At 33.4% G+C, this 20444-nt stretch overlaps 1 protein-coding gene across 4 annotated transcripts in view; it reads left to right on the top strand.

Moving 5' to 3' along the window:
• Positions 1 to 19989, top strand: part of HEATR5B (HEAT repeat containing 5B) — a 74274-nt gene extending 54285 nt beyond the window's left edge. For all 4 annotated transcript variants that reach the window (XM_019741998.2, XM_019742008.2, XM_074331895.1 and 1 more), the window contains exons 27-36: positions 2679 to 2858; positions 6508 to 6745; positions 7851 to 8105; positions 9428 to 9555; positions 10463 to 10607; positions 11103 to 11369; positions 12507 to 12731; positions 14089 to 14240; positions 15442 to 15655; positions 19204 to 19989. In XM_019741998.2, the coding sequence (XP_019597557.2) occupies positions 2679 to 2858; positions 6508 to 6745; positions 7851 to 8105; positions 9428 to 9555; positions 10463 to 10607; positions 11103 to 11369; positions 12507 to 12731; positions 14089 to 14240; positions 15442 to 15655; positions 19204 to 19508 (2109 nt within the window). In that variant the 3' untranslated portion in view covers positions 19509 to 19989. The remainder of the gene's footprint in view (positions 1 to 2678; positions 2859 to 6507; positions 6746 to 7850; positions 8106 to 9427; positions 9556 to 10462; positions 10608 to 11102; positions 11370 to 12506; positions 12732 to 14088; positions 14241 to 15441; positions 15656 to 19203) is intronic.
• The last annotated feature ends 455 nt before the right edge of the window (positions 19990 to 20444 follow it).

Below are 20444 nucleotides of genomic sequence, written 5' to 3'. Positions count from 1 at the left end.
TGTTCTTTTTCTACTGGCATGCTTAAAGTTTTGAAGTCCTATCCTTCTGTTTCTGGGAGGAAACCTGGTTTTGCAACAGGTGGAGCAGTGGGTTGCAGGTTCCTTAAAAGAAAGTAAGGAATTGACTTTGGGCAGATCATGAAACATGGTATCCCAGCTGGTTTACTAGATAATCGTAACATTAAACATGGAAATCAGGGTCATTCTTAGATATTATAGGAAGACCTTCAAATGTAACACATTTGGGGATAACAATCAGTAGGTTAATAAAAAAGTCACTGAAATCAGAGTAGGAATCATAAGCATTATACATACTTTAAATATTTCAGCTTAAAACTTATAAATGCACATTCATTCACCACTCTTTTGATGTAAGACCAAGGTCTTTTCTCTGATTATGATTTTGCTGATTCAATGCTGCTTCGTCTTTCTGCATAAATCAAACCAATAATGCAGTATCTGCAATTTCTAGTTTCATATTCTTTAAAATGGAGAAAGTACTTAGGTTTTTGCAAAGCAAACTTAGTGCATATCCTCAATCTTTACAATTTTTCCCATCTTTTAGTTATAGTTCTACCAAATTTCACAAAAATATTTATCAAATTTCTCCAATGTGTTTAATTCCCTCAGGAACAATAACTCTTCATTTTCATACTCATATTTAATCTTTTTCACTTTAAATGTCATATTTTCAACATTGTTTTGACTGGTATCTTATTTTGCCATTAGTAGGTTCATAATTGATAACAATCAAATTTAAAATATCCTTATTAATTTTTATTAAATTTAGTTTTGAATTCTTTGAGAATAAGGTCATAAAAGAATAAAATAGTTACATAAATATTTATTCTCAACTTTTTAAAAGTTTTAAATGTAGGAACGCAATCCGTCAACCATGATTCAATATCCAAATGCTTTGAAAGCCAAAAGCTTTTTCATAATTTATTTGTTAGCAAAACCTGAGCTGACTGTACTCATTTGGCCCTGATGTGAAGCTGAGTGAGACTGTAGTATTGATTAATCTCTCTTCGTGTGATTCGTACTACATTTCATTACAGAAATATCCATGTGTTAATTATGGGGTGCTGCCACACATTTTGCTTGGTATCTTCCTTAATGAGGTTTATGTACCTTGTTACCTTTTACCAAAAATTTGTGAATTGTTTTAGCACAAGGATAAGAAAGCGAGGACTTGAAATTGTTGAAAAAAGCTGGCAGGGTCAGACCACCCCTTCTTAACATTCTTCCCTTGGCTCCAGTATCCCCACACTTGCCTCGTTTTCTTTGTGCATTTCTGGCCTTTTCAGTCTCTTTCATTATACTTATGCCATTTGTCCCTTAAGTGCACCTATTTTCCCTGTGTTCATCTTTAAGACTTTTTTAAAATGCCTCAGTCCTTGAAAAAATTCACCAAGTAGCATTGCTTTAGTTATCACCTTCCTGTGGATGATTCCCAGGTCTACATACTTACCTTTGACCTTGCTCCTGAAATCCAGACCCAAGTTTCCAACTGCCTGCTGAATACCTTTCCATGAGTCTCTTACTGGTGCTTTGAACTCAGCATGTCAAAATGTTCCAACCAAAATCATGTTCTCTAACTTCTCATCTCCACTAAACTTTCCTGTCTTCTTATGTTATCTCTCTTAAGCAGTAGTGTCACCTTCCTTCCATTCATCCAAGTTAGAAGCTTTGGTAATCAAAATTTGGCAGTCTTTGATTCCTCACACTTATTGCATGTCCCTGTGCCCTATCCCCTAAATATATTTAAGTGGTTTCCAGATCTTGCCATTTCTAGATCCAAGTCTCTCTCAGATGCCTCTCCCTTTTTGTTGCATTCCCAGTTTGATCCATATCATCTCTGTTCCATAGTATTGTAATAGTCACTTAACTGAACATATTGCTTGCTGTCTGTATACATTCTTTCCTATATACATAAGGACTGGAGCAGTTTCCCTAGAGTACAGTTCTAATAATATCCCCCTGCTCAGAAGTCTTGGAAGCTCATGACTGCCTTAAGAACAAGTCGGAATTCAGTTCTAATGGAATTTAAACTGTACCATAACCTGATCCCAATTAACTTTCATAATCTCATCTCTTTCCCCATGTAACTCTCCTGTATCTATACAGACAAACCTTCCTGATATCGAAACATTCCATTTTTTCCTGCTAAAATTAACCTCTCCCTCCTCTGTTTTCAATTATAGTGTTGTAGTCATAAAACATTCTCATGGGTTCATTCAATCTGTGTTTTCTTACTGAGGACAAGGATTAGATTTTTCTCCCTCTATTTTCTAATCTCTTCCGTAGCACCCACAATAACCTTTTGCTTGCCTTTGCTTGTACTGAACAGAAGTGTTGTTGAATTGAAGAATTATTCATGACTGGCCTGGTTTAGGTGGAAAATTTTTCCTGATGAAAATTTTTGTCCAATTAGACAATGGAAATATAAGTAAATACTGTTTTGTTTTCCATGTAAGTATACAATAAATTCCATACTTGCTGCTGATTTGTTATTAAAAATGAATATTAAAATATAGCTTTGGAATTATTTTTGTTTTATTTTGTTTATTGGTTTTGTTTACTATTTCTTCCACCAAGGAAAAAAAATTATGTTTATTCCACTCTATGTTAAATGTTAATTTTTTTATACAAAAATTTTTAAAATTTTCTTTGGTTAGGTATGTAGTACATGGATTGGAAGTGGAGTCGTCAGTGATCTCAACGATCTCCGTCGAGTACACAATCTGCTTGTGTCTTCTCTGGACAAAGTTCAGGCCGGAAAAGGATCTTCTAGCCAGTTGTACCGAGAGAGTGCCACAACCATGGAAAAACTGGCTGTTCTCAAAGCTTGGGCTGAGGTAACCATGGCCTATTATTTTTGAACCATTTCTCCATGCATGAGAAAATGTTCCCCTACTCCTGTAGGTAAAATAATTGTCGATTGATGTTTTTTTTTAAAACTGACCTTTGAATTCAGGTATTTTCGAAAATCTGTTATTTGCTCTTTCTCACTGAAATACATATACATTTATGTCTCAAAAGAACTCTTATTAAATCTTTGAAAATTATATTTTTTAATGAGTATTTTGGGAAAGGGCTCTCCTTACTTTGAGGAAATTAGGCAGGCAAAACAAACAAATATAAATAGTAGAAAATGATTTACACTAAGAATTTTTTTTTTATATAAATTTTATTGGGGAATATTGCGTTTCTCCAGGGCCCATCAGCTCCAAGTCATTGTCCTTCAATCTAGTTATGGAGGGCACAGCTCAACTCCAAGTCCAGTCGCCATTTTCAATCTTTAGTTGCAGGGGGCACAGCCCACGATCCCAAGCGGGAATTGAACCGGCAAACTTGTTGTTGAGAGTTTGCACTCTAACCAACTGAGCCATCCGGCTTTCCCAAGAATCTTTTATTGATTAAATTTCAGTCTATATAATGTACGTGTATATATGTGTGTATCAATCTATGTCTTTATTTTCAAAATAATGCATGTTACTCAACATAGCAACTATTTTTTTTAATTTAGTAGTAAATCATACATACCTTTTCCATACCTATAAATAAATACTTCCTCTCTTTCCCCATTGCCTTAGTTTGAGTCATTTGTCACCTAGTCTATGCATTTGCATCCTAATTTGTTTCTCTTACAGTTAGTCTTTTCTTCCCCCCAGCTATTCCTATATAGAATCTTAGAATAATCATTCTAAAATACAAATATTGGGCAAAATATGAATTGACAATTCACTAAGAGGAAACCAAGTTACTAATAAACATATGGGGGGAGGGGAAGAAACACTTTCTAAAACTGCACATTAGTTGACCAATTTACCCTAAGAAATATTAAGAATATATACAAAGACCTGCTATTAAGATGTTTATTGTGATATTGTTTATTACGCTCAAAAAAATGGAAATAACTTAAATGTATTTCTTGATTCTGAAAGATGGTATTAAGTGAATGAAAAATTGGGTTAAAAATTATGCACAAACACATTGTTTAAAAGACTGAGTTTGTATATATAATATGTCCAGAATGTTAACAGCATTATATCTGGTAGGATTGTGTGTGGTTTTTATTTTCTTCATTTTACTCATGCTTCTGATTTTTCTGTTTTTCTTGTATAATATGTAATAAGAAAAATAAGCCAAAAATGTGTTTAAAAAATTATAAAAAATATATTTTCACATATTGCAGATAGCAATGTAAAATATAGAAGGCTTTTAGAAGGCATTTAGCAGTATCTATTCAGAGCCATAACAATATTTATAATCACTGACCCAGTAATTCCATTTCTGGGACTTTTATCCTAGGGAAAAATATCTAAAATATGGAAAAGAGCTAATTTTACAAAAATGTTTACTTGGAACATTATTTATAATGTGAAGAACTGAATACCTTTTGTCTTTGAAAATTGTGCCTTATCTTTCTAAGATTTCCAAGGCTGAGTAAAGAATCAGAAGTAAATATAAAACTATAGGAAAATCGTTAGATATATTACGGGTCATTCACTGCAACCATTAAGAATAATGGTTATAAAGACTAATATTCACATGGGAAACTTTATGATATGTGCATAAATAAAATTAAATACAACAAAATTACAACTTCCAACAACAGAATATGAAAACTTGGAAATTGGGATTATGAGTACTTTTAAAACTGATTTTCCAAACCTTTTTTGGTATATTTAAAATAAAGGTTGGAAAAATACATACATCTGAACTTTAAATTCTGCAGTGACCCCTTCACTTCCCTGCTGCCTGCAGAGTAAACTCTTCAACTACTTCTGCCTTATGTCCTATGTTTAGTCTCTATCATCCAATCCAGTTTCCCCAGAATGCCAGGCTATTTCCTACTTCCTGTGCTCTTGTTTTTGATATTCCTTCTGCCTCTAATCCTCCCTTCCGTCTTTGCTTGTGAATAGGTGAAATTTGTCCTTAAAAATTCAGTCTCGCCTTTTTCATACTCTGTTAAGATCCTTCCATCCTGGTGCTCCCTGAGATTCCTTCATTCATTACACAAACCATTGAGTATTGGTTAGGTATCAGGCACTGAGTGTAGTAAAGTGGGGAAGGTAGATCATTAAAGACAAATTTTAAAAAACATTCATTTTTTTCAGCAGTTTTCTCACTCTCCTATGTTTGTGTTAGTCTGTGAGTTCATGGAAGGCGAAAACAATATTGGTCTTTGTTGCTGCAGGTCCAAGCATAATAGCAAATACAAGGCAAGAATGAGTGAGTGAGTGAGTGAGTGAGTGAGTGAGTGAGTGGTTAAGTGTACTCTAGCACTTATGAGACATTTTCTTAAAATGTCAGTATAATAAGAAACATATAAACACGAGGAGGGGAAGCAAGCTTAAAACCACTAGAAAATATGAACGTAATACATTTGTTACTTGAGATCTGAAGTCCCTACTCTAAAAATTCATTGGTTTCTGTTTGTAAATTGTCAGTGTTAGTATTACTAACCGACTAGAACTGTTACAGACTATCACAGTGTAAAAAAAAAAATGCTTTTTCTCAAAAATGAGGATTCACTGTTTTCTGTAATCATTGTCTAGAATTTAGTGCCATAGCTGTGTGCTCATTGTAGGAACAGAGCGGGGACCCTGCTATCAGGAAGCTTACAGTGTACCTGTATTCATACATAGCCTTTCTCCTTGGGTACAATGAAAATCACTGTGTAGGGGAAAACAGTTTTCTCAAGATTTTTACCTAGTGCAGTTTTCTTTCTTACTCTTGTTCTCCCCTTCCTTTTTTATTTTTATTCTTTTTGCTTTTTCATTGATGTATAATTCAGCTTTGTGTGTGTCACTTGCCAAAGCTGAATGTATTTATAAAGACAAAAGAAAACAAACAAAAAGAACTTCAACAAAGAGGAATGTTTAAAATTACGTTGTAGGAAATTGCTATTACACAGCTTGTTGGTTTACAAAGTAGAGAGAAAGGATACAGATAGTATATGTGACTAGTAAATTATATTCTCGACTCAGCTCTGTTGTAAACACTAGATTGCTAAATATCACTTAAGGACTATGTAAGGGAGGTGGGGTTAGATGGATATTTATGGAAATCCTTTCTCTGACCTCTCCTCCTCTCAGCCTTTTCCTTTGAATGCTGGATTGTGTCTAATAAATCTATGAAAGTAGAGGCAGTAAACAGGAAATTATACCCTATGGTAAAAAAGAAAAAAGAAAAAGAAAAAGAACATATAAAGGGGGCTTTGTAAAGTAAAGCAAGACAAACCAGAAAAAATTCAGAGGACCCTACTCAAGGAATATGCTGTAAGAGAAATACTAGTTAGGAATCAGATGAATAAAAAAGACTGCCTCCAAGGCAGGTAGAATTATTCTTTTGAGGTTATCAAGAAATCATGAAGTTGTATACTTGTAGTATTTGTACTCAGTTATTTTTGATGATTCAACTGCAGAATCCTAACAACTTAGAATACGTCATTTTTAAATATTATGCCTTGTTATTTTCTCCTCCTAAATTTCTTAATAGGTATATGTGGTTGCTATGAATATTAAAAAGGAAGCAGAGTCAAAACCAAAAAGAGCAATTAAAAATACTGATGATGATGATGATGATTATGGTACCATAGATGAACTGCCACCAGATAGTTTAATAACACTTGTGCAACCTGAACTGCCAACGCTCAGCCGCCTATGGTTGGCAGCATTAAAAGACTACGCGCTTTTGACTTTACCAGCTGAGTTTGCTAGTCAGCTCCCCCCAGATGGTAAGTACTGCGTGTAGAGTGTTACTTTTGTGGAGTTCAAAGTAGTAAGTAAACAAAATGGAATTGGTCGAGGCTAGCAACAACAGTAATAATATTTTAAATTTCTGTGGACTTCAACTTGACCCTCTCTCACTTAAAGCATGTTCTCCATGTTGAATTTGTGAATTCAAAGACAGCATTAAACTTATGAGCCCAAGCAGAAGTGTGCTCACTGTGGCAGTAATACCTGTATGAGCTAGGGTGCTCTAAATGATGCCTAGCAAGTCATCATGCACAACCATGATGAAGTATATTGCTGTGCTGGTCAGTGCATGTGTAACAACAGGTGAGGAGGTCCAGAATTTGGTAGTGAAAACCGGAGGGATGGAAGGAAGAATGGCAGAGAAAGAAGACAGAGCTCCCAGGCTATCATAGAAAGACAAGGAGATACGTGTTTTAGGAGTCACTGGCAACAATGAAGATGAAGGCTGTGACCAGAGTAGGGAGAGGTAGAGGATGTTCAGTGGTGTCAGCAGTTGTGGAGGTGAGGCTGGAAACCCTAGTATCAGGGGGGAGAGACAGGTACTCCAGTTCCACAGCTGCAGGAAAGATGTTGGTTTTGATGGCTTTGTAATAAGGATAATTTCTTTGGCCAGACTGATGTTTTGTATGTGTTATGGTCTGAATTATTGTGTCCCTTCAAAATTCATATGTTGAAACCTAATCTCCATTGTAATGGTATTTATTAGGAGGTGGGGATTTTGGGAGGTGCTTAGTTCATGATGGTGGAACCCTCATGAATGGGGTTAGTGCCCTTATAAGAGACCCCGCATTGCTCCGTAGCCCTTTCCACCATATGAGGTCACAGCAAGAAGGTGTTGGCTATGAATCAGGAAGAGGGCCCTCACCAACCATGCTGGCAACCATGCTGGTCTCGGACTTCCAGCCTCCAGAACTATGAGAAATAAACTTCAGTTGTTATAAGCCACCCAGCCTGTGGTATTTTGTTACAGCAGCCCAAATGGACTAAGACAGTATGTAATGAGTATGTTTAAGTTAGTTTTTCATACAAGAGTGAGCACTTACAATAAAAGTAATGTTTTTGATTGATTTGATTGTTTTGTAGGTGGAGCATTTTATACTCCTGAGACTATTGACACAGCTAGACTTCACTACCGGAATTCCTGGGCCCCAATTCTTCATGCAGTGGCACTTTGGTTAAACAGCACAGGATTTACATGTTCAGAGTCAGCAGAAGCAGCAGCCATATCTGGTTTACAAAAACGTTCCACATCCGTCAACTTAAACCAAGCATCAGGAACAATGCCTGGTGCTAAATCTTTACCAGAAATTAACAAGGACAGAATGCATCTGATTTTAGGTAGGTGAGCCATATTAATGTATGTCAACATGTATCACTTCTGAAAATTTCTATCTGTAGGGGAGAAAAGACTTCCTTCTACCCTCTTAGATTCTGTGGTTGGCCTAAGAATTAAAGTGATATAAGACAGATTTGTAGGAGAAAAGCATATATATTTATTTAATATTTTACATGTACACAGGAGTCTTTAGAAGGAAAACAAAGATCTGAAGTAGCTATTAGGGCCAAAAGTTTATATACTATTTTAAACAAAGAACAATAAATTGTGGAGCTGTGACTAGATAAAGGGGTTTGGCCCAGGGGAAGTAAATTGTGGGACAGTAACTGGGAAATATATGGGAGAAACTCATAGAATATAAGGGATGTTTTAGTAGGTTTTTTTGTACAGGTCTGTTTTGACATGGTCTCCCAGTCTGTAGTGATAAGACTGTTCTTCTTTTCCACATTCAGGGAAGGCCCTGTTCTCAGGAGAAATTTTATGACCTGCTGTTAGAAAGGGGTCAGAGAGCCTTCCTACATCTGCTGCTTCTCAAGTACCTTCAGCTCAAAATAATCAATATGCCAAAGATGCATATTTTGGCATAGGATGTTCTGAACTCCTTCATATCTTTTCATTTTAATGCTATGGAACGTTTTACATAACACAGTTCAGAGAAGGAATAGTAAAAGGAGGATTTTTAAGCACATTTTCTAAGTTCTAAACTGAATTTTTAATCTAAATATTTAATTGTATAGAAGTTGTTTTAACATGAAAAATGTATACAGTCTAATAAAGCTCTTAGCAATCTTATATTTTTCTTGGAGGGGAGAGGAACACAATTAGTAATGTGAAATTATAGGAATCATCAGTAGATCTCACAAATGAAAATATGACAGACTTCCAAAACGATGACCGTAATTACCCTTATGTAAATTAAGAACAATTGTTATCCATAATATCCATTGTGCCTCTGTAGCTTGCCATTTAAAAAAATTTTGTAGGTATGAACATTCTTTGGCAACCACTTAATGGAAGGTAATTTTATAATTTTCATAAATGTATTATTAATGTATTAACTTTTAAATGTCCATGAAATTAAAAATTGAATATTTTCTTAATCTGATGACCTGGAACTTCCCCCGCACCTTCAATTTGGTTATTTATAATTGCAAAGCTACAGTCTATATTAAGTTTGGCAGCTTACTTTGGAAACCATTTTGAACTCTAAGGCATTAAGTATATGTTAAAGTAATTTATAAAAACAAATAGAAATAGAGAGAAAACCTTGGTGTCAAAGTATTGAAGTGTTTTATATTGACAGACCCATGTTTTTATTTTGCAGGTGTGAGTATTCAGTTCCTTTGTTCTCCTAGACCTGAGGAGCCTATCGAGCATGTTACAGCATGTCTACAGGCCTTACATACCCTGCTAGATTCTCCTTATGCCCGAATCCATATTGCGGAAGATCAGGTACAGTACATTTCTATCATAGATGACTAATTGTATGCTTTGTTTTGTCATATTTATCTTAAGGTAATTTATTCACATCTGAAATAATATTATGTAGTATGTGTTCAGGATTTTGGCTTTATCTAAGACCATACACTGAATGTGGGATGACCAGGCACAACTAGAGTAGAGATAGTCACCACTATACCTTCTTTGATTTGTTCATCAGTAGACAGGTACCCTCAGTCCCAGTTAATGATTCTACTAATAAAGGGCTGAAGTAATTTATAAGGCTATTAAATAAATTATGTTACTTTTAAATGTTTGAGGAAGTTTTATCTCTCATTTAAAGACTTTTTTCTTTTTTTTTTTTTTTGCATTGGCTCAAGACTTATCTCACGAGTTTACTGATTGATGTTTTCTAATTTCTGTATGGCATATTTAGAGGACTTTATATTATTGGATGGGTTTGATGTAGAAGATTGTGAGTAAGAGGCTTAAAGTGAGTGATTGAAAGTTTGTAATAGTTGCTGAGATGAATTGGAGAGAGACTTACCAGACGTGCCTAAAATCTCTGGTAAATACCTCTTGGGTACTCAGCTTGGGTTGGAAATCATAAATTTTATAGTGTCACTGGACTCTAGCAATATTGCTTAGTCCAAAGAGAGGAAAGAATAGGAAAATTATCATTTTTGAATATAAAAATTATTTAAATGCATAAAAAACAGATAATTTATTGACTGAAAATATGTTGGTATAAAATAGCATTTTCAAGATTGTTATAATGTTCTTATTTGTTACATAGTACTATGTATTAATTTTAGCTACCAAATTTATTTTTACATGCATATTTTCTTAGATTTTAATATTGTAAATTAATTGTTTGAAATTAAAACGAATTAAATGTATCTGTATTGATTTATAATAGCTGATTGGTGTTGAGTTGCTGAGTGTTTTACACCGCCTCCTATTGACCTGGAATCCACCATCCGTCCAGTTGCTGGTTACTGGAGTTGTACAACAGATAGTAAGAGCTGCTCAGGATTATTTGCAAGAAAAAAGAAGCACTCTAAGTAAGCACTAGTAATTACACTAACTTTGAATAGGGTCTTATTTGTACCCTAATTTTAAAAATAATAATGCTAGGAATTTTATTTTAAGTTAATCATACATTGAGACGATTTGCAATTCATTTTGCTTTCATTAGAAACAAATGAAATTGCTGACAGTCAACTATTTTTCACCTTCAAAAGTGTCAGCCTTCATATGATTCAACTTAACATATGTGTTATACCTATTATGAAATACATTCCTAATAAAAATACCTAATAAAAATTTTCCAAGTGAAACATGGATTGTCCTTTACTTTTAAGGAGAGGTAAATGAGCAGAATTCTCATAAGGAAGAGAATTACTCAGAGAAAGACATGTTATATCAGTTAGACATTCAGTTTTAAGTTCTTTTGACAGAATTTCTCCAATATACTGACTGCGTTGTTTTATCTGTTATTTGTTTTTGTTTTGTTTTGTTTTTTGCTGGAAATTTCACCAAATTTTCTTTTACCCAAGATGAAGATGATATGGAAAAAGAGTCCTGTCCTGTATTAGGAGAAGGAGGTGACAGTGGTGGTCTTATACCTGGAAAATCTCTTGTGTTTGCAACTATGGAACTGTTGATGTTCATTTTAGTACGGCACATGCCACATCTCAGTACCAAGATGTCGGACTCCCCAAGTCACATCGCCATGAAAACTCGACTGTCAGAAGAAAGTGCTCGTTTGGTGGCAGCCACAGTCACCATACTCTCTGACTTACCGTCCCTTTGTTCACCTGCTGGTACAGTATTGATCACTATTTGAATATGCGTTGTATGACACTAGACAAAGATGAGCTTGCTTTTGATTTTAAGTGCTATTATGACTTATTTTCCTCTGAAATTTCAAGTGTGAAAGGAGAAGTTCGTCTTTTTTAAGGGTTTGTCTATCTTTAGGAGCCTATCAATATTTAAAAAACTGAAAACCCAAGATGCTCTTTTCAGATATATTTTAGACAAACTTCAGCAAATAGACAGAGCCATACCTTGAGGGAAGACATTGAATGTTAGCAGATAGACACAAGGTGGGATTACTAAACCGTTTAGTTTCTGACCTGATTGCCACTCTTAAGCAACACTGACAAACTAAAGAAAGTGAGAGGAGAGTGACAACCAACTCTAAGAAGCAACTAAAGAAATTATAGCTGAAAAGATAATAGCTGTCGGCAAATACTGCTGGATGGAAAGTAGACTTCCCTCTGTTCTAGGAGATAGAAACTGTATCAGGAGACATAAAGGTAAATTTCAGCTCAACATGAGCCCACAGATGTGAAAATAGTGATTTCTCTATCATTGGAGCTTTACAGGCAGACTACAATGGCATGATGAAGAGAGTCTTTCATTAAGTGGGAAGTTGAATTCGGTGACTCTAAAGTTCTTTTAGTTACAAATTCCAGGATTCTGTCATTTCTTCTTTACTTACCTGTATAGTCTGTTCATCATTTTCCTGGCTTGGTTAGGCTGACTTTAATACACTGAAGATTGATTACATGTCTTAGAATTGCTACAGGATTCACCAAGTTACTCGGACTTTTCTCAAAGTATGTATATAGTAGTATTTTCCTTCTGTTTTTCTATCCTCCTTTATCATTTTCATTATGAAGGGCATGACATATTAAATGGGTAAAATATTGGAAATAATAAAAACAAGGCTAATTGGAAAAAGAAAGAAAATAATTCTGTCTTCTTTGAAATAACTTGCCACTTTCTTTTTTTCTTTTTTAAACATTGAATTATGGTAATAGTAATGCAACAAATTTTGTTTAAAAGGAACAAAAAGAAATAAACCGCAGTCAGTTGTAAAAAATATGAACAATTGAAACAACTGTAATATGGGAACTGAAGTAGTCACGAGGTAATCTGATTTGTTTTTATTTCAGGATGTATGACAATCCTGCCCACGATTCTGTTTTTAATTGCAAGAATATTGAAAGATACAGCAATAAAGTCTGCAGATAATCAGGTTCCTCCACCAGTCAGTGCAGCTCTTCAAGGGATTAAAAGTATTGTGACACTTTCAATGGCCAGAACTGAGGATACTCAGAAACAGTGGACAGCTCTCATTCGTAGCACCCTTGCGTGCATCCTAGAATATTCTCAACCAGGTAACCCAATCAGTTAAAAAATTTTTAATCTACAGGATATCTGTTCCCCAATAACTAATTATTTGAATGAGCTTGCAGAAAACTGCTATATAACACTGAATCTCTTAGAGAGGTGTTTTAGTCACGTCTTTCAGATATGAACTTTAATGCTCTTTTTCTGGATATTGACTCTAAATGCCCGGGTCTTTAAATACATGTTGGGAGGTTTGACATAACCCCATTATTTCTTGACCTTTTGTTTACTTTCTGACACAAGACTCATCTTGTATTATCCCTGTTACTGAAGTCACAATTTAAAAATAAACTATTAGTCTTCTGACAAAAAAATTGCTTGCAATGTCACAAATTTTGAATTAGAGATTTTTCCTATTTCACCTAGAATAATATTCCTATTATGAAATTCTCAGATTTTTAACATGTATAACTTAGGTTATTATAAACTGGCTAAATTGGGTTTGACTTTTACATCTCTTTAAGTTAATGGAATTCTCAACTATTATACCCTCAATATAAGATAATGTTAGCATATCAAATGTATATTTTCCTAATCCTAATAAAGTACTGATTATTGTTAGATATTTTCAGTTGCCACATTAGCCCAAATTCACATATGAAAAATGTTGATAAGTTCCCTGTGGAAGAAATGGTAATCACAAAATAGTTTGAGTCTCTTATTTTACGTTTAGTAGTATTGTTCATTAGAATAAATATACATATTTCCTGTGTTGCTAATTACATACTGTATTTCCATTAGGTTAAAGTTGTGTTTATTCCTGAATAAATGATTACAATGGCAAGAAATTCTTTAAAATTATGAGAATACTGCCTTCAGCAAATTGCAAGATTTTTTTGTTTATGGTTGTATAGAATTTATATACTAAGTAGGATAAGGTGATAGCACTAAGAATGTCTACTCTAGATTTTTAAATTATTTGGAATATCTTATCAAAATCATTTAACTTTGTTGGAAGGAGAGTATTTGGGACTGTTTAATTAACCTAAACTCCAAAGAAGTTAAATGACTTTTAAGCAATTTTCCATTTCTATGTTATCTTTCGTATTTAAATAAGCTTTCCATATTAGGATCTATGCCTGAATTTTTTTCAGTTAATATTGTACCATCAGAGAAACAAGGAAAAGGGACTTAAATATAAGACTTCCAATAAAGTTTCCTCAGTAGATGAGTTCTATTCATAAAATCGTTTATGGACTATATTAGATTGAGGCACACACTGCTATAAATATTGTTGGTGGAGAGAGGGTTATGGAACAAGACTGAAATTCCAAAGCATTTTAGAAACAGCACTTTGCTTTCATTTTTCATATATTTCAATATTTCATTATTCATTTATTTCAGAAGATTCCATGCCTATGCCTGATGAAGTGAGCATGCTAACAGCAATTGCCCTCTTCCTGTGGTCTGCTAGTAGTGAAATAATAGGAGTCCAGTCATTACAGAATGGCTGCATGAACAGATTTAAAAATGCATTAAATTCCTGTGACCCGTGGGTAAGTTATACTTAAAATAGACATAGAGGTAAACATTCCACTTTATCAGGAAAATTTCAGATTGATTCATTATAATGGATGATATCTCAAATGAAAACCTAGGTATTTGCTCTTTGGCTTTTAAATAGAAAAACTGGAAATGATTATTGGGTTTAAACACTAGGAGAGACACATATGTATGTTTATTTCCATATGCAAAAATTCTCCAATACCTAAATTGTTTGATTAACCCTGGCTTACATAGGTAGAGACTTTACATGAGTTTATGGTTTTATTTTTCTCTGTTTACTTAATGACACCACAGGCATTAAAGGACAAATTTATTTTCTTGCATGTTTTAATGAACCAATTGAAAACTTTAGTTTTCTGGAAAATAAGTTTTATTTTTTTAGTCAATGTCAAAGTCTGAACTAATGATTCTCAAACCCACTGCAAATCCGAAAAAAAATCAGTTAAGTAACATGATACCTAGACTTAACTGCTGTATTTCTGACCAGAGATCTATATTTTAAAACCATTCCCCATATATTCATTTTCAGAAAGGTTTGGCAACTTCTCTTCTACCAAAGTGCTGAAACAGTTTTATTCCACTATTTGTCCCATAAGTTAATGGACCTTCCTTTCTTCTTTGCTATTTTTTTTTTTTTAAATTAATATGAAGTCTTTCTAATCTAAAGTAGAGCCAATGATACTTTACTTTCTAGGTCTGGAAAACTTGAATTGACATAAACCATCATTTCCAGGGATTTCAAATGGATTTGAGGTGTTTAAGCAATGTATTTTTATAGCTTTGTTTGACATCATTGAAATATTATTCTTCATTACTAATTATGTTAGGTTAAAGTGAGAGGGACAATTGTAAATTAAAGAAAAAATTAAAACAAATTAGAATGCCTGGTTTCTAGCTTCTTCCACACTATAGAACTATATGAGTTATATATATATAAGCAGGGTAATGTGGCAGTAGACATATAAGGAATATTTATTTAATTTGTTTTTAGTTAGTTTTATTTAGTTAGCTTATTAGAAGTTTCATTATCCTACTTAATTTCTATAAGTAGAAAGTGGCATTAATTTGTGTCACATTTTTATTTTCATTCTGCAGTATCACGTCTTTTCACTATAAAGATGCATTGTGATTGTACAGCAAATCAACTATAATATCACACATGTTAGTTAATAAAATGATTTTCTTACATAGGTTCAAGCCAAATGTTACCAGCTTCTCCTCTCAGTCTTCCAACATTCCAATCGTGCCCTTTCAACTCCCTATATCCATTCGTTAGCTCCAATAGTGGTTGAAAAGCTAAAAGCTGTTGAAAGAAACAGACCAGCCAGTAACACAGAACTTGTAGCTGTTCAAGAAGGAATTAAAGTTCTTGAAACATTGGTTGCTCTTGGGGAAGAACAGAACAGTAAGTATTTTCTTAAAAAAGCCAGTAGTCTCAAATGAAGATCTGTATTATTTAAATAATCATATTTGATACTAGACACAGGCCGTTGCAGGTCATTTTAGTAAAAACTAAATTTAAGACTAAATGCTATGCAAAAACCAAAGGTAAATGGTAAATATTGACTAAAGGCAAACCAAAGGTAAAACATTTAGTGGAATGCAATAACATTCATTGGGAAGATACCATCAAGACAATAATGAGTGAACATCTATGATACTTAATTTTTTTAAATGCTAATTGCTTATTCTACCTCTTAAAAGTATTGCTAAAGCATGAAATGTCTGTATTCTGAGTGAAGCAGTCCATTAAAAAAATGAAGAAACCTTGATGATGCCTATTGTTGATATAGCTCACTAATATGTAATACTACGCTACATAATTATTTACCTATATAATGCAATGTGTAGTATTAGGTTGATGCAAAAGTAATTGCGATTTAAAAAGTTAAAAATAATTGCAAAAACTGCAATTACTTTTGCACCAACCCAAGTTGTGCAATATTAAGTTATACCATGTTTCCCCGAAAATAAGACCTACTCGAACAATTAGCTCTAATGCATCTTTTGGAGTAAAAATTAATATAAGATCCAGTCTTATTTTACTATACTATAAGACCGGGTTCTTTAATGTAATGTAATATAATATAATATAAATAATAAGTATAATATAATATAATAATATAATACCAGGTTTTATATTAATTTTTGCTCCAAAAGGCGCATTAGAGCTGATTGTCCGACTAGGTCTTATTTTCGGGGAACCAGGGTACTTACTATATGTTGTTATATAGGAGTTATATAAAATATAGTAATAGTATTCCAAGAGGGAAAATTTTCAACTTTTAAATTTGTTTTGTCACTCAACTTTTTTCACATTAGTTACAAGTGTTAATTTTTGTTTTTAACTTTACAGTACCCATTATAGAAACAGGCTATGAATATTTCCTTACCCAGCATGACCGAAGTTACAAGCTGTTAGGTTGGTGCAAAAGTGGTTTTAGCAATTTTGTGGTTTAGCAAAAATTGTGGTTTTAGCAATTTTTCTTAACCTTTTAAACCGCAGTTACTTTTGTACCAGCCTAATAAAAACATTGAATTATACTTGGCAATGAACTGTTCTTCATCTTTATTCAATCTACAACTGAAAACTTGTCCTATCTCTTTTGAAACTTCTCTAGGATTCAAGAGAAACTGGCTTCCTATTCTTATAAAAAGATAACTATAATAGTTTCCTAAGAGATATTCCCCATCAGATTTACCTAAAACAATTTTTCTCTCTCTTGATTAAGATTTTTGAGTAGTTTCCTCTTGCATTACTGCAAGTCTGAACATCTTTGCTTGGTTTTCAAAACTTTTATTTTGTTCCCCAGTCTGTGTACCTGCTAGCCTGGCCAGTCCAATTTTCTCTCTCTCTTATTTTAATCTCTGTACAATGTTCATTCTATTTTCACTCTCCTCAGGTGTTTTCTTCTCCTTTCTTATACAAATCTACTAAATCTATGTTAGATCTCATTTCTTCAAGAAATGTTGCCTGGTAACTCAGCCCACTGTGATCTTTCCCTTTATACAATTTCTTTGACAGTTATAATCAACCTTATTTTATGGCCTTGTTATTTTAAAATAATCACTAAAAGTATAACATCCTAATGTATTCCTTAGCTTTGTGAGTCTTTTGATGAACTCTGTCTGTATCTCAAATGCTAACTATAGGTTTTTAGCACTTAGTTCTCTAATTTTCCTATGTGCTGTGTACTCTTTTTGACTAGGTAATGAAAGCATTAGGTAGAGACAAATTATATATTTCCTAAAATTCTTAGCACATTTCTAGATACTTAAAATGGGTACTTAATTTATAATATATTTTTTCAATGTTATATTTTAAAACTGTTAAAAACCAAACCTTACCTTTCAACCTCCTGATGAAAACCTCTTCTGCTTTGGTAAGCACAATGTACTGAAGATAATTTCTTATTTCTTTGATAATTTAGTATAATTTTCATAATTATTTCATTATGAAAGACAGTTCTTATTACACAGTATTATCATTCTATGTGAGGGAACATGAGTTAAATCTAGCCAATTGGAGGATTTACTTGGGACTTTTAAAATATCAGCTTATTTTCTTCTGAAATTTCAACATGGAAAATAAATTCAATTCATTAAAAAACTTCTGAGTGGTTTCTAAGACAAAGGGTGTGTTTGTGTTTGTTCATTCATTCAACAAGTCGTTATTGCGTGCCTTACTGTGTTTCAGGTACTGTTCTAGACCTTGAGGGTTCAGTGTGAAATAAATCACACAGAGATCCCCGCTCTCAGGGAGCTTACATTCTAGTGAGAAAACACACAATAAACACCATCCCCATCTTAGATATGTCTGTATCTACTTTATATAGAGATATAAAAATTATATATGTATATATAGTGTAGACATATCTATGTATAACTTTATATAAAGGTAAAAATAGATTAACTACATTAATTTTAGATGGAGACATACTAGTGAGGTGCAGAAAGAAAGAGGCATAATAGTGAGATGCAGAAAGGAATAGATGTTATAGAGAAAAAATACGGCAAGGAAAGAGGAAGTTGAGGGCCAGAGAGGGGTAGAGGTTCTGGAAAGGCCTCACTGATTATTATCACTGTCTTTGATGACATCAGTGAGTGTTGCATCCCACCTTCTGTATCAGATGTTTCCTGCTCCCCTGCAGCGTTGGCTTTAATATTATCTTGTCATTCTACAAAAATGAATACAAATTAAAGGTAGAGAAAGCATTATTCCTAATGTTGATTATAAGATACACACACACATATAATTACTTTTTTTTTTTTTTAAATATCAGCTTTAGTAAAATTTATATTCGAGAGTGGAGTTGTTAATATGGGGAGACAAAGAGACTAGTAAAGGGGATTAAGCCTTCAGATAAATCTTTTTTTAGGACTTGGAATTTATGTCAGCCAGAAATGGGTTCTTGTTTTTAACCCTAAGTTTTTCATGTATTCCCTTATTTTTGAAAGATTTTTCCCTCATTTCCTATGGGTTTTGGGGGATCATGAAATGGGAAACAGTTGTATTCCTATTTTTAAAAAATGAAGAAAATAACCTTGTTTTAGTTAAATAGTAATAAATAGATGCTATTCAGGTTTCTGTTCCCTACTCCATCCTCCCTATTCAGGAATAACCTTAAAAATTTCATAATCTTACTCACAAAATACATTATACCAGATGGCAATTGTAAAAAGTTTATTTCTTTTTAACCTCTTAAGCAGTATTTTTAATAAAACAATATATATGTAAAATATACAATCTTAACAAGCCTGGTTTCCAACCCTAACATAGCTTGGGCATTTAGTAAGTATTTAATATTAATTATAAGTTATCATTGAGGTCTAAAAGAGATTATGCATGTTTACTTATGTTATAATTCAGACTACTATGCCTAGTTTTCAAAATAAAATTTATTGTAATTTTCAGATCCATGATCACATTCAGACTAACTTTGTTGTTTGCAGGAGTCCAGTTACTTGCACTGTTAGTTCCCACTTTGATCTCCTACCTGCTGGATGAAAATTCTTTTGCCTCAGCAAACGCAGCTTCCAAAGATCTTCATGAATTTGCACTCCAGAATTTAATGCATATTGGACCTCTGTATCCACATGCTTTCAAGACTGTAATGGGAGCGGCTCCTGAGTTGAAAGTACGTTTGGAAACTGCTGTTCGAGCAAGCCAAGCCAGCAAAGCTAAAGCAGCCACCAGGCAGCCAGCCCCTACCGTACATTCTGCACCAACAATTAAGCTAAAAACAAGTTTTTTTTAATTTGCTATTCCTTTCATTTTAATTTATATTGTCAACTAGAGGCTAACTAATGATAGCCTCTGTATCATTCCAGGCTGTAGCTTTTACTTTATTTGTATAGTGGAATTATATGCTTCCAGGTAGGTTAAGGGAAACAATGCTCATGCTGCTTTCTGGTTTTGAAGGAGTGATTTCTTTTTTTTTTTTTTTCAACATGTGATGAATGTGCTTTCTTTTTTCTTCTAATAATGTTTCTCTTTTATTAATTAATTTATTTTTAAAACACTGAGCCATAGTCTTAAATTTAAATGCTAAAAACAATTGTATCATGTGGTTGGCCCCCCTATTGATATTGTCAGAAAAAAATAGGTCGGTATTCAGCATCTGTCATGAAAAAGTTGAACTGAAAAACAGCAGAATTTAAGTTTTGAAGTAAACAAAACAATGGAAAATGTCTGTTTCGTATTGTATATGATATGAATAAAGTCACATTTTCTTAGCATTTCTCAAAATGTCCTTACCTTTTGGTTGGTCTTTTTACTTTCATATTAGATTACTAAGTTATGCTTGTGTATATTTTAGTTGTTAACTGAATTAAAACTTTCATTTAAAGTCCAATAAATGTTTCAGATGTGGAATAATATTCTGCTTTTTGTTTTATGGCTAAAATTTGGCCTGAGTTATGCTTTGTAATTACAGAGCCTTTAGTTCTAGCTACGATGGTTAGTTTCATACATCAAATATTTATTGAGGGCCTACTGTGTATAAGGCATCAAGCTAAGTGCTGCAGGGCATACAAAAATGAATGAGTCATAATTATAGCTATGCCAATCTCCAATGCAATGGGAATTTTACCACATCAAATAGATAATTGATGAAATGAATGTTTGCCACAGTGTTTAGCAAATTTTAAACACTGAATTTACCAGTGTTACATAGACTGTATCATGAAAAACA

This window comes from Rhinolophus sinicus, linkage group LG05, assembly GCF_036562045.2.
Source record: "Rhinolophus sinicus isolate RSC01 linkage group LG05, ASM3656204v1, whole genome shotgun sequence".
Lineage (NCBI taxonomy): Eukaryota > Metazoa > Chordata > Mammalia > Chiroptera > Rhinolophidae > Rhinolophus > Rhinolophus sinicus.
This window is presented reverse-complemented; position numbering and strand designations above follow the sequence as displayed.